Source organism: Heterodontus francisci, chromosome 2 (genome assembly GCF_036365525.1).
Source record: "Heterodontus francisci isolate sHetFra1 chromosome 2, sHetFra1.hap1, whole genome shotgun sequence".
NCBI lineage: Eukaryota > Metazoa > Chordata > Chondrichthyes > Heterodontiformes > Heterodontidae > Heterodontus > Heterodontus francisci.
This window is the reverse complement of record NC_090372.1, coordinates 25832262-25847645: the sequence shown is the minus strand read 5'-3', so window position 1 is coordinate 25847645 and position 15384 is coordinate 25832262. Positions and strand designations below refer to the sequence as shown.

Genomic DNA, 15384 nt, shown 5'->3' with positions numbered 1-15384 from the left:
CTCCAACAACAACAACCTTCCTTTGTGCTAGGTATAACTCCAACCACTAAGAGATTTCCCCGATTCCCGCTGATTTTAATTTTACTAGGGCTGCTGGGTGCCACACTTGATCACATTCTGTCTTGATGTCAAGGGCAGTCACTCTCACCTCACCTCTTAAATTCAGCTCTTTTGTCCATGTTTGGATCAAGGCTGTAATGAGGTCTGGAGGCAAGTGGTACTGATGGAACTCAAACTGAGTATCAGGGAGCAGGTTATTAGTGAGTAAGTGTCACTTGATAGGGCTGTTGATGACAGCTTCCATCACTGCTGATAACTGAGAGTAGACTGAAGGGGCAGTAATTGCCTGGGTTGGATTTTTCCTGCTTTTTGTGGACAGGACATCATTTGGGCAATTTTCCACATTGTCAGGTAGATGCCAGTGGTGTAACTGTAATTGAACAGCTTAGCTAGGGGCATGGCTAGTTCTGGAGCACAGGTCTTCAGCACTACAGCCAGGGTGTTGTTGAGGCTCATAACCTTTGCTGTATTCAGTGTGCTCAGCCATTTCTCAATATCACCTGGAGTGAATCATGTTGGTTGAAGACTAACATTTCTGATGGTGGAGACCTCAGGAGGAGGCCGAGATGGATAATTCACTCAGCACTTCTGACTGAAGACGGTTGTAAATGCTTCAGCCTTGTCTTTTGCACTGGTGTGCTGGGCTCCCCCTTCATTTAGGATAGAGATATTTATGGAACTGCCTCCTCCCATTACTTAATTGTCCACTGCCATTCATAACTGGATGTGGCAGGACTGCAGAGCTTTTTCCTAATCTGTCAGTTATGGGATCACTTTGCCTGATGATGTTTCTGACATGCTCTCCAACACTTCTCATTGAACTAGAATTGGTGGCTGGGCTTAATGGTAATGGTAGAGATAGGGATACACCGAGCCATGAGATTACAGATTGTGGTTGAATACAATTCTGATGCTGCTGATGGCCCACAGAGCCTCCTGGATGCTCAGTTTTGAGCTGCTATATCTGTTCTGAATCTGTCATGCCACACAATACGATAGAAGGTGTCCTCAGTATGAGGACAGGACTTCATATCCATAAGGACTGTGCGGTGGTCACTCCTACCAGTACTGCCTTGAGCAGATGCATTAGCAACAGATAGATTGGTGAGGACAAGGTCAAGTAGGTTTTTCCCTCTTGTTGGTTCTCTCACCACCTGCCGCAGGCCCTGTCTAAGAGCTATGTCCTTCAGGACTTGGCCAGCTCAGTCAGTAGTGGTGCCACTGAGCTGCTGTTGTGATGGACATTGAAGCACCTAACCCAGGGTACATCTGTGCCCTTGCTGCTTTCTCCAAGTAGTGTTCAACATGCAGAGTACTGATTCGTCAGCTAAGGAAGGGCAGTAGGCAGTCATTAGGAAGAAGTTTCCTTGCCCATGTTTGACCCGATGCCATAAGACATCATGGGGTCTGGAGACAATGCTGAGGATTCTCAGGGCCACTCCCTCCTGTATACCACTGTGCCATCACCCCTGGTGAGACAGTACATACCCAGGGATGGTGATGGAGGAGTCTGGGACATTAGCTGTAAGTTATGATGCTGTGAATATGACTATGGCAGGCTGTTGCTTTACTAGTCTGTGGAACAGCTCTCTGAATTTTGGCACAAGTCCCCAGATGTTCTTGAGCAGGACTTTGCAGGGTTGACTGGGCCTTTGTCATGACCGGTGCCTAGGTCAATGTTGGTTGCTCCTTCCAGTTTTATTCTTATTAAACATTTTCATACCGGTTTGATACAACTGAATGGCTTGCTAGGCCATTTTAGACAGCAGTTAAGAGTCAACCACATTCCAATGGGTCTGAAGTTGCATAGAGACCAGACTGGGTAAGGATGGCAGATTTCCTTCCCAAAAGGACAATAGTGAATCAGATGGATTTTTACAACAATCCAGTAGTTTCATGGTCACCATTACTGTTACTGCTGGTCCAGTAACATAACAACTATGCTACCGGACCCACAAACTACACCTTGTTACCTTCCTCCTGCACACCTCCCTCTTCTGCATGTGCTGATCCTACCACAGCACATCATCATTGCCATGGTTGATGATGTCCTGTCAATCACATCCACTGTGCCTTCCATCCTGAGCTTGTAAGTTTGAAAGCCTCCAAGTTTGAAGTTGTATCTACATAAAAACTCTCTGTCAAACATTTGCCAGAGGAAACTGAAACAGCAGCTGTAATTAGTGAACATTTATTCAGACAGGGCAATGACAATTTTAGCTACTTAACTGAACAGTGGCTCGAGCTCACCTCCATATCACTGGTCAGTTTCCCAAACCCCAGGAAACCTTTACTGCACTCATTAAATTTAGAGCAAAGTTAAAATCAATTTGCAAAGACCTCATTAACATCTCCTGAGGACATTAATTGCAACCGTAACCACCTACCTGCCTGCAAAAATGAAATTCCCAAATTCAGCGAGTAGGTTTCCCCCAGCATCCAAACTCATCTCCATTAAACCCAGAAGTGGGCATGTTGGAGCTGGGTTACATTCCTAATTGAGAATGCATTAAATTTAACCCTCACTAACACCAACCCCCACCAACCCCTCCCCCCACCCCCACCAAAGCCACCCATTCTTGGGGGTTAAAATCCCCCCCCCCCCCACCATGTGTCCCTGGATTTATGTACATTTTTAAGCTCTGTTTAATTATAGCAGCAGTGTCATTATAATGCACTGGAGAATGTTACACACAGTGCCCCGAGTTCCTGTCTATCCTAGTTGCGCTTGTCCAAATTCCAGGTGTCAATGAGCTACAAAAGGACATTGGATCACTCACAGAATTAGTAAACAAACATTAACTTCAGTTTTTTTTTACAGCTATAGTAAAATGAAATTCCAAAACAGAAAGGTATTTTTAATAAGATGGCACGAATCAATGTGACTGAAGGATAACAGTTGACCAGAAAGATGTTCTCTACATCTGTACTCGTCACTAATTACTGTCATGTTATAAGGGAGAGGGGCTTTATAGATTCCATATGACAGGGAGTTACAAGATCTTTATAGTTTATATTGTATTGGATCTCTTGGGGGAACTTTATAGATTCCCCATATAGAAGATTTATAGGTCATATATCTAAGGCTTCATAGTTTCTCTATGTAGGACTTGAGTAGTTGTAAAGAGAGCTACTTACAATCACTATAAAGGGTCTGTATATGAAAGGCTTGTTTCAATGTTTATGGGTTTATTGTGGGATATGGACTATTTTAACTGAGCTATTAAGGGTTAAGGTCAAAGTTCAACAACTGGGAGCATACCAATTGGAGAATCCGAAGCAATATTGACACATTTTGTAAAAGCAAACACAAAAACAGGACAAAAAGGATAAATGTGATATATTGAACAATTAAAGAGCTTGATATTCTCATTGAGTAATAATGTCTAACAAAGAGCGCAATCATCATGCAGTATATCAACAAACTCTTTTCAGAAAAGCTAATTACTGCTGAATAAACTAAAATTAAAATAAAGGATAGGAATTGCACCCAAAATTTATGGAAAATATTTATCTTGCTTCTCCAAACCTTGTTTGAGGGTTTCTTGTTGGAACGATTGTACTGAGGTATGTTTGATGATCTCATTGCAGATCTTCTTCTGGAGAGTACTTTCAAAGGTCGAGAGCTGTGTGAAATCCTGCATAATGGAAATATAACTCGCCGAAGGATGCGACGCAATTCTCCTCAGCTCGCTCTCGGTGGCATTTTGGATTCCTAAGGCATACACATTAACGCCCAAACGACGCAGGGAAGCTGCACTGTTGACTACCATGTCCTGAGAATTACCACTGGTGATCATGACCAAGGTCTGAGGGATCCCTTTCTTGGCGCGACTGGCAGTGCACTCCGTAAAGTAGTTATTTTGTACAAAGTCAATAGCGGCGCCTGTGTTTCTGCCCCCTCCTCTGTAAGGTATTGATTTGATGTGATCCAGGATGTCAGACTTTTGCTGATACATTTTGAGATTGAAATCTTCTGATGCAAAGGTGCTGTACCGAGCTAAACCAATGTGAACGTTTTCAGCTTCTGTTTCCAGGGCATTGATCATATTGTAGAGAAAAACACGGAGTAATTGAAAGTTTACTGCCCCGATGCTGTCAGATTCATCCACCAAGAAAACGATATCAGCGACTGAAGCAGACTGACACACTGTGAAAAACCAAAAACACGTGGCAATAATATTCAGTTCAAAAGTGCACAAGCGTGGTTTGAAGCAAATTACAGGCAGATATTTAGAGTAAACCTGTTGGCAGTGAAGCTTTCAGCTGTGGCTAAGTGGTTGTGCTCTAAACTCTGAGTCAGAAGCTGGTGGGTTCAAGTACTAACTCCAGAGACTTGAGCACGTAATCTAGGCTGACACTCCCAGTGCAGCATTGAAGGAATGCTGCACAGTTGGAGGTGCCGTCAGTCAGATGAGATGTTAAACTAAGGCCCCCGTCTGCCCTCTGAAATTGATAGAAAAGCTTCCACAGCACTATTTGAAGAACAGCAAGGGAGTTCTCTGTGGTCTCCTGGTTAATATTTATCCCTAAAACAGATCATCTGATCATTATCCCCTTGCCGTGTGCAAATTGGCTGTCATGCTCCCTACATTACAACAGCGACTACACTTCAAAATGTATTTCATGGCTATAAAGCACATTGGGACTTCCTGAGGTTGTGAACGGTGTTTACAGAAATGTAAGTTCCTTCTTTCTTTCAAACAAGATGGTACTGGAGAATGAAAAACATCAGAAGGAAGCAGGGGAATAAAATGCTCCTCTCCAAACACTGTTAGTGTCCTAGAGTGCAATATAATGTACTCATTGGTGGTTTACCATTAACGATATCATTCCCCTTGGAAATCACATAAGGTCTTTCTTTGATCAACTCAAGGCTCTAAGTACCCTGACTCAGGCAGCTGTTGTGCAAATCATTGAACCAAATGAGTTTGCACCACACAAGCCATTCTGCCCATCATTTCTGTGTTTGCTAGAGCAATACAAAACTAGCTTGGTAAGAAGGATGAGAGGGATCTGGAGCAGTTCATGCATCTCCTCAATAACATCCAATGTATTTTGGATGTTATGTGTAACATCAACAAGATCTGTTCTTTTGTCCTTTTTAGTTAATATGTTGACCAGAAATGCAGGCCTGAATTATCAGTTTCATTTGTCAGTGCTAGATACTGCTAGAATTGACTTAGAATTGAAGACTTCCCCTCATAAATCTCTTCAGTTCACTGTGTCTTATGTAACTAGAATCATGGGATCTTGCCATATAGAAGGAAACCATTTGGCCCATTGTGCCTGTGCTGGCTCATTGAAAGAGCTATCCAATTAGTCCCACTTCCCTGCCTTTTCCCAATAGCCCTGTCAAATTTGCCTTTTCAAGTTTATATCCATTCACTTTTGAAAATTACTACTGAATCTGCTTCCACAACTGCTTCAGGCAGTGCATTCCAGATCATAACAACTCACTGTGTAAAAAAGTATTTTCCTCATCTCTCCTCTAGTTCTTGTGACAACTATTTTGAATGTGTTCCCTGGTTATTGACCCACCCCCATCTATTCTATCAAAACCACTCAATTTTGAACTCATAAGCAGCACACTGAGCAACCTACTATTCTTTCAGCTAGTCCACTTATTTCATGGTTGTTATTGTAATTGATGGAATTTCAGTGGTTATTCCCACAGGAGCAGAAGACAAAGAGGAGATGAAGGGTTTGGATAGAGTGAATAGGGAAAGACTATTTGCTACAGGAGCAAACTCTCTCACCCTGGCCATTCCCCTACAGCCCTCAGCTGCACTCCCTTAACTCCAAGGGACACAGACTAGAACAGATATGGCAACCAATTGGATTGGCCATTCACCACCAGATCTGGCTGGACCACATAAAGCACTATTGGATCTTGCTCTTGTCTGCCAGAATGTTCAATATTTCAGGATCATCCTAGAATGCAAAACAATGATAACCCCTGCCTTCTTTTCTGTACTGCAAACTGTCTTCTTAAATCCTTCTCCCCTGTTTCTTCTGTATAACAGATGGCTGATCTCATGCCACCAATTCTCCTTAAAGTCTATCTGAACATGTTGTCCCTTGCTGAAATCCATTCTTTCCCAGGACCTAAATACTTGATTTTTTTGCCTCCCTACTTTTTGTTTTCTTCTTGCAATCCTAGGTTAGGTGATGGCAAACTATCTTCTACTTTATTTTTCTGATGCCCTAAATGCTTTGGAGGTTGATCCTAAATTAAAAATGCACAAGCTGGGCTCCTGACAGGTTGACCAAGGAGGACCGGCATTACATTGTGAGCTATCTCATTCCGCCATCCCCACGCAGAGGAATCCTGACCTGAAGGACAGAACAGGAAGGGAGAAGATACTAAAACAATAATCATCAACATACCATCCTTTTCCTTTCTCTGTAAATAATACCTGGGATTAAATCATTACAGAAGGAAGCTGGACACAGTGGAGTCAATTTTTACTTCAGGTACAGAACAGATGGTCATTTGTGTGTCAAAAGATCCCGTTTTGCATATCTCATTCAAAACAGACAGGCACTCTGGCCACCCATCTCAGGACCCTATCTAAAATGGCAGCATCTATATCATGAGTATACAGGGTGGTAAGTGACCCATCTCCTTTTGAAGGCTGCTGTCTTCCTGTTTCTACCCGGCGGGGGCAGGGGGGAGCACTTAAAATCGACTCTTATAAGTCATACTGATCTAGAAATATCTTTATATGCGGAATTACTAAAGATACAGCACAGTGCAGGAACAAAGCGGACATGAATGAAAGGTGAGGGAATCAAGCATTACCTGTCGTTCTTCTGAGCACTCCGTATAGAAATTCTCTTTGTACGATCAGTCTGATTGCCTTGGATATTTGCAGAGATGACTGCACAAGGGTATCAAAAGTGGCAAGCTGGAAAACAAATGGAACACTAGGGAGAAAGGCCACATTCTGCAGCTCAGTCAAGACGGAACGTCTGACACCGATGGAGATAACCTTCACGCCTTCCTTCCTTAAGGCCGTGGCAGGTAGAGTGACTTTATCCTGTGAAGGTGCCGAAGTAATTATTATCGCTATCTGAGGAACACCTTTGCCCTTCCGACTTCCAGCAGACTCTCTGAAAAAGGTCCTGCGCAGGTAGTCAATGGCGCGGCCCATCCCTAAACTTGGTCCTCCCCGAAATGCAAAACTGCGGCCACTCCTTATGTAATTTGCCACTTGCATCTTTGTTAGGTAGGTGTTCAGTAAGAACTCAGTCCGTGTATCAACGCTGTACTGGGCAAGACCAACACGGAACCTATCTGCCCCAACATCAAGTTGAGAGATGATTCTGAAGATAAAGTTTCTGATCTGCTGGAATCCTGCTGCTCCCATGTTCTGAGAACCATCAACTAGAAAAACGACATCAGCGTAACGCACTGCGAAGGCTGTAAAGCAGAAGATAAAATGGTGGATTAATGCAGAAAACAAATATTGAATCTTCCCCACCCCTCCCACTGGCTACCTTGGTAAATACAGTGCTTTATGGCAGATGGACTAGCTACTTTGGGACTGATAGTTCAATGAAGATAAGCGATTACCATGGAGGTAGGCCACAGATGCTAATGGAGATTGGATGGGGTTGATGAATGGATGTTGAGATGGCGGAAGTGATTGAATGTTAGGATGCAGGAGGTGAATGGATTGTGGGATGGTGGAGATAAATGGATACAAGGATGGGTAACGTGCTGCAATTGCAGTGAATATATTTGATGATTTGGATCAGGGTAGTCTCAGTGTTGTGGGTAAATCTGAAGGTATTCATCCAGGGAATGATGCACTAGGTTAGCACAGAACCACAGGAAAAATGCTTGACGACATTAGAGAGAAAAGAGATTGTTAAGGATCAGGCAGGAATTGGAGAAGATGGAAGAGTTGAGGATAGTCTTCTTGAGCAGGTGCCTGGTGATAGTAGCTTTTAGGGGGAGAGAAGCATGACTTTAGGAGAGAAGCCATAGATGATGTTGGTGAGCACTGGGCTAAAGAAAGGTGATTTTGTGTTAGAAGATGGGCTGAGATAGAGTCAAGGGCACAAGAAGTGGGTCTCATGGCAGAGGTGAGCTAGAAAAAGGCTGGGAGGTATGGAGATATTCAGAGTTAGGGGAAGGAGAAAACTGGAAGGGATGGGGGCAAGGAAGGAGGCTGAGGCAATCAAGCAGATAACCTTTGATGTGAAAAGGTCTACGATCTCTTCACACTTGCCTTTGGAAGGGAGGACGGATGGGTCAGACAAGATATGTTAAGATAAGGTATTTGGGATTATCTTCATCCTCCAGAACAGCCTGGCTTTTGAGGGGGAGACACAGTAGTGTTCAGCATGCGGATCTGGCAGTGGTTAACCAGGTCAGTTAAGCAGTGGACATTCTCAGGTTTGTGACAATCAAAGCTTAATGATTTAAAGGTGCAAAATCAACAATGGGTGGGGACGTTTGGAAGAGGTGGAGTCAAGCAGGGTGTGGTCGGGCTGAGAAATCATGGCAATTACCATGGATGAGGGTGTTGAAGGTGGAAGAAAGAAGCTAATGAGGAGGTAAACAACAGCAATGGTGTTTTACAGGATGGAGGGCTGGAAGATGGATAGTAATCATGAGGAGTTTTATAGAGTGGAAGGTCATATGGCTTTTCTATTAGCTGGAAACATTTTTGCTCATCAGGAAAGAAGTAGCTTATGATTTGAAGCTGCCTCCTTATCTGTAGTGAAAAAAGTTCCCATATTGAGATACTAAGGCCAATTGCTGCTGGCTCGGCATATTGCACTCTTGTCCCTCGGATCAGCACTGATGGCAGGAATTATTGTATTAAGGTTTATTCATTGTTATATCATTTTATGTATTGTATATATTATCTGTGTATCCTTCCTGTCAGCTTTTTCTATTACAAATTCCTACATCCATATTTGTAATGGAGTCCAATGGAGATGCTACCATGCCACCATTGTTGGGAGGTTATAAATACAATGTGACAAGTTTCCACAGGCAGTTTCCATTATAAATCTTGACATAGGAAATTATAAGATAAATGTAAAAATAAGGCCAGAAGAACTCAAGAATAGGGACTGAATTACATGCCCTAGTCCAAATATCCCTACTGCTCTCTCAAACTGCACTTCACCTGAAGACTATACATGGGTATTAGAATTCCTCGTAGCTGCTCCCACTCCACTGTCATTATTTCACTGGCAGAAACCCACGGAAAGTCCTGGCAGAAGAGCAGGAATGGCTGTGAGGAATTTCCCAGCCATGGTCTTTCCTTTCCATTAGCAATGGCACAGGAGACCTGTTTGCTTTCAAAATACTCATTATTTATTAAACGGCCATTCCTGATTTTATGTGGCATATTGTAAAGATTTCCTTCCATATCAATGTTCTACAAGTGTAATGGGACATTGATGAATGATATTAACCTTTGCAAATTTATTCTAATAAAAAGAAAGAACTTGCATTTATATAGCACTTTTCATGCAGGATCTTCCAAAGTACTTTACAGCCAATTAAGTTATTTTTGAATTAATTATTGCTATAATGTAGGAAATGCAGAAGCCTATTTGCACACAGCAAGATATCAGAAACAGCAATGAGGTAATGACCAGATAATCTATTTTAATTATCTTGTACATAGTGCTATGAGATGCTTTATGTCCACTTGTTAGGGCAGATGGAGCCTCAGTTTAGCTTTTCATCCAAAAGACAGCACCTCCAACAGTGCAGCACTCCCTCAATACTGCACTGGTGTCAGTCTAATTTATGTACTCAAGTCTCTGGGGTGGGACTTGAACCCACAAACTTCTGACTGAGAGGTGAGACTGCTACTGAGCCAAGACTGGCACTTGTCATAAAAATTAAAATTTGGAAGAAAGGCATTGCTAATTGCACCAACCTTGGATATGGGCTTCAACTGTCTTGCAGACCGACTGCAAGAGCTTATTTGAATTTTCTTTCAGCCTTTTAAAATTTGCAACATCATAAGTATATCTCTGGACTGGTCTGCTGGAAATATCTTTAAGCTCTTTCTGTCCTTGAATATTAACTCCAACGACATAAATTGTGACTCCACTATTTCTCAGTTGGTTGGCTGCATCCGCCACCTCGGTGGTGGACTCTCCATCAGTGACCAGGATGGCGATCTGCTGCACACTTTCTGCTGCTCTGCTCCCTGCTGATTGAACAAAATGTTGGCTCTGCAGAAACTCCAGGGCCCTTCTCGTATCGGTCCCTCCTCTCTTCTGTTGCAGGTTCTGCAGGTAATTCAAAATGTCGCTCTTGGACGAAAATTGATTCAGCAGAAACTCCGTCTTTGGGTCGTCGCTGTACTGAACCAGCCCAATCCTTACTTTGTTGCCTGCAACATCCAGGCCGCTAACGAAGATGTACAGGAACTCCCTCACGTCTTCAAAGTTCTCATCACTTACGCTGGTTGAACCATCCACCACAAGGACAATGTCAGCGACTGTAGCTTTCCTGCAAGCTGAACACAGAAAAGTAACATTTTCTCTTAGAATGGTTTCAGGTACCTACAATAGGACAGTGGAGCTGGCAATATACCTTTGTGCCTCCACTATTTCCCACCCCAAAACCAGTTTGGGGGTTTTAGAATAAACAGTCACATTTGGTGAGCACTTGTTTGATTTAAAGAAAGAGTCCTCACCACATACACCATCCCCATTTATCTTGGGCAATCACCCTGTATCAGGCAAATGGCACTAACCATTGGCCATCACCATAGAAATCAATTACAATATTAATTGCACTGACTATTTTGGGCAGTTCAATAAGTTCTTACCCTTTACCTTGCCGTTTAAAAAGCTCTGCTGATTTCAGCAAAATTGGGTCTTCAAACAGCTTCGCAGGTTGTCTGCACCTGGTCACAGTGTGATTACATTAGTGGTGTGTCTGGGTGTAAATGATGGGGGAGAAATTTGTTTGCGCAGCGCTATGCAGACTTATGTTGACAGGCAGTACTGTGGGCCATTACAAGCGCATCCTGCGTGGCTTTCTTCAGTAATATCATTGAGTAATGCTACATGGGTGCGAAGTTAGCAGCCTGCAATGCTGCCTGGCCCCAGGGAATCAATGTAGTCTGCATAGTGTCTCTTGAAGTGGCGCTGCACAAATTAATTTTTCCCCAAATGATTTTAACACTTGTTGTCTCCCTCCTTTCTGTTACTCTTTAACTCTTTGATCTAAAATTTGAACTAGAATTGGCTAATTATCAGCATTGCTGTGGAGGCAGTTTTCTAAGTGAAAACTTCAGGCATTCTGCATCAGGCCTATTATTTTCTTAACCATGTTGGTTACAGTTGATTTTTGGTTTTACCAGCCACTGCATATAACTGAAAAAACACACAAACACCATCATGGCCTCCATTAGTGCTGAGGATTGTATTGGGTTAGAAATTGGGCCTTGCCGCGCCCGTTCTTGGGCACACCAAAGGCCAATTTTGGGGACCGACAACCAAAGAACCCATGAAGGACGTCCAACCCAATATTAAGTTGGGCAAGTTTTCAGGCATCCGTGGTCGTCACCTGAAACAGGTGTTAGGCCGCTTACCTAAGTAAATGAGGGGCCGAGCACCTGTTTTAGGTTCCCTCGCTGATATTCGATATTGAAGGAGCCAGCCTGCTCTGCTCAGTATTCTTAAGCGGTCGCTGTGGAACCAAGAGGATCAGGTGTGCTCCCCTAACTCCACAATATACCGACTGTTACCCACCCTCCCTCTCCAGGGACCTCTTCAAACAGGGCAAGCTGCCTGTGGAAGTGCGACAGGTGCCGGCAGCTTGCGTAATTAATATTAATGGTGTTCGACTCCAATTTCGGGCCTGTTGGTTCAGGAGCAGTGTGTTGCAGTCACATCCCCAGAATTGTACTAAGTATGTGAATGCCTAACCAACTATTAGACTGGAATGTTCTTCATAACCATCCCAAACACAACTTCTCAGGCTGATAAGAAACCACCAACCATTATTGCAGGCACTGATACATTTACTTGGGAATGATCATGGTGAACTCCTGAAAGTCTGGTCAGTAGAGGAGCAGCTGCAGAGCTGTGCCATCTACTGCAAGGACACCCACAGCTGCCATGCAGCACAAAGCTTGACATGCAGGGTGACTAGTGGTCAGCTGTGCCCTGCACTTTCCTCACAGGCATGCAGCAGTATTGAGCCGTAGGATGTCAGTGTGAATTGGCAAAGTGGAAAACCCTCCTCACAAGCATCATATGCCTAGACTTCAACAGCCATTGACGAGGAAGCCAAGCGCTGAGCTGCAACCTCCCTGGTCTGCAGACTCACACTTGCACTTGGGGTCCTTTTCCCTTCACATTGGCCTGCCACTCTTAGGGCCGGATCTTGTTGTCAGGCGCAGAAAATGGCTGCCACCCCGCATGGGACCCATGCCGCCGCGATTCTGTGCCGGGCAGCTGCAGCCACCCCCCCAACAATCACGTGCCGGGGTCAGTATCGGCAATGCCGTGAACAGTATCACCTAATGTGGGAGCAAGTGCTGGCGCCATTTTTAAAAGACTGCTAGCCCTGCAAACAAAATGCAGAGCTGCCCCCATCCCCTATCCACAAAATAATGGAGGGTCGACCTCTCCCCCCCCCAATCTATACACAGAATGCAGAGTTGACCCCTTCCCCTCCTCAGTGGCGGGAAAGTGAAGTCGCGCGAGGGCCGCACGTCGCGCTGAAGATCGGGAATGGATGGGAAGATCGCAGCGGAAGACGTGGTAGTGTATGCAAATAGTTATTCTAAATATTTATACCAGGGTCCAGTTGCAGAGTGGCGGTGGGGCCACTACAGAGCTTCCCCACTGCTGGGAAGCCGCTCTGTTCTCTGGCCCCCACCGCCATGGAACCCAACGTCATGCTGAGCACAATATCCGGCCCTTAATCTGTGGTCTTACAGTCTTGGTAAAGGCTGATGATTTGCAGCTATTTTAATGCCCTCCAAAAGCTTTGTCCCTCTTCTTTCTTGCTCCTCCTTCAAATGTCCCCATCCCATTAAGTTTACATACATACAACATTCTTCGCTACCGGTATTGTCTTCCCTAGACCCCAGCCCCCATAGTTTGCAACTGGAAATTGTGAATAAGCTTAGACTGGAGAATTAAGAGCTATCAACACTTGAGATTCAGATGAGTGTTAAACAGTACTGGCTAAATTAAAACTGATTAGACTTGAAGATAAATTTTGGCCCCTAAGTGTCTGTATGCTAATACTAAAAGATTCACGGACAAAGAATGAATGTAAGTTTTAACTCCTACTCTGCTCAGTTTCTGATTGGAGTCACATCTAGTGGGATGTGTCGAGCGGAGGCTGTGTTACCTCTGCTCTAACTATTTATTTTCTAAATGATGTGGGAAGCTAGGAACTATGGAGGATCGGAGAGATTTAGGGATCCATATACAACAATCTCTAAAAAATAGTGGACAGGAATAAAATAATTAAAAAGGCTATTGGAATGTTAGCCCTTATCTCAAATGAGCTGGAATACAAAAGGTTAAGAGCTATGCTACTGTTGTATAAAGTGCTAGTTAGACTGCATCTGGAGTACTGTATTCAGGTTTAGGCACTGCACCTCAGGAAGGATATATTGTCCTTGGAGGGGGTGCAGCACAGCTTCACCAGAATGATAACTGGGCTAAAAGGGTCAAAGTATGAGGACAGGTTGCATAAACCTGGCTTGTATTCCTTTGAGCATAGAAGATTAAGTAGTGATGTAATTGAGGTGTTTAAGATAATTAAAGAATTTAATAGGGTAGATGAAGGGAAACTATATCCTCCGGTGCAAGAGTTCAGAACAATGGGCCATAACCTTAAAATTAGAGGTAGGCTATTCAAGAGTGATGTCAAGACACACTTCTTCACACAAAGTGTTATGGAAATCGGGAATTCTGTCCCAAAGCAAGCTGTTGTGTCTAGACGGCAATTGAAAATTTCAAAACTGAAATCAGTAGATTTTTGTTAGCTAGGGGTATTAAGGGAGGTAAAGGGTGAGTAAATGGAGCTAAGATACAGGTGAGTCATGATCTAATTGAATGATGAAACAGGCTTGAGGGGCTCAAAGGTCCTCTCCTGTTCCAATGTTCCTCCCACCAGGCTGGAAGGCAGACAAATTAGAGGGGACACTTTTGGCATCTCCTGCGGTCCAGCTACATTCAATAGATTTCCAGAACCAGCCATATGTCCATTTTTTGTTTTGGGCACCCCGCCGAGAATTGAGGGTGGGCGGAGGGCGGTGAGGGGTTTGAGTAGCAAAGAAAGGAGCTGGAAATCAATCTAGAAAAGGGGCTGAACTTATCCAGATACTGCATGGAAATAAGTTTAAAGAACAGTAAAAGGGAAAGAGCCCAAACAGATCCAACACTCATAATCAATGGAATCCCAACCTAGATGGCTTCTGAGGTCCAATACCTGGTGACACTTGTGAGACCTGAGATACTTGGCGGGTCACCTCATCCACCCTAGTACAAACGAGCTGGATGACAGCCTGTAAAATCCCTCTTAGAGCGGCGACGTCCGCCATGTTATATACATACTCCCCGGCCGGCTTACTGGCGATTTCCTCCAGCTCTTTCTGATGCCGATGGCATATACCATGACACCTCGGTCCCTCAGCGCTTTTGCTGGTGGTCCGACACTGTCCTGAGATTGCCCATCAGTAATGATAATGGCCACCTGTGGTACTCCCATTGATGACCTGGTCCCCGCCGACTCCACAAAGTGCTTGTTCAGCATGTACTTTAAACCCAGCCCAGTTCTCATACCCCCTCCTTTGTACGGCAGCTACTTTAAGTATTGCAGGATCTCATTCTTATCACTATAGGTATTCAAGAAAAACTCAGTCCGAGGAGTTCCACTGTACTGAATGAGGCCTATCTGGACTTTGTCCTCTCCAACATCAAATCAATTCACAAGGGTATAGAGAAACTCTTGAATCTTTTTAAAGTTTTGGGTCCCTATACTTCAGGATCCATCCACCAGGAATGCAATGTCTGCAATTGAGGACTCTCTGCAGGCTTCAAAAGCAGAAGGAGCTACAGTTACTTTGACAATCAGCGCAGGTTATTATTCACCAAGCTCATAACCATTCATCTGTCAGTATTACAAATTGTTAAAATAAGACCCATGCAAATAATCTGTTTAATTGCTGCCATTCTGTCAATAGAGAGCCTGCAAAATATAGGCTGGGAGTGTCCTTGTTCATGCTTCTGTTCTGTCACCGTAACTTTGCTGGAGTTGTGGTGAAAACTCAGCAAAGTTATAGCAGAGAGAGTGGAAGCAACTGC

The 15384-nt window shown here is 43.9% G+C and overlaps 1 protein-coding gene across 1 annotated transcript in view; it reads right to left on the bottom strand.

Annotated features, from left to right (window-relative positions):
• LOC137383331 (collagen alpha-6(VI) chain-like) overlaps window positions 1-15384 on the bottom strand; it is a 133782-nt gene that overhangs the window by 99314 nt on the left and 19084 nt on the right. Inside the window, exons 5-7 of the mRNA XM_068056026.1 lie at window positions 9975-10562; window positions 6866-7486; window positions 3590-4210 (exon numbers count right to left, since the gene is read on the bottom strand). Coding sequence (XP_067912127.1) covers window positions 3590-4210; window positions 6866-7486; window positions 9975-10562 — 1830 coding nt within the window. The remainder of the gene's footprint in view (window positions 1-3589; window positions 4211-6865; window positions 7487-9974; window positions 10563-15384) is intronic.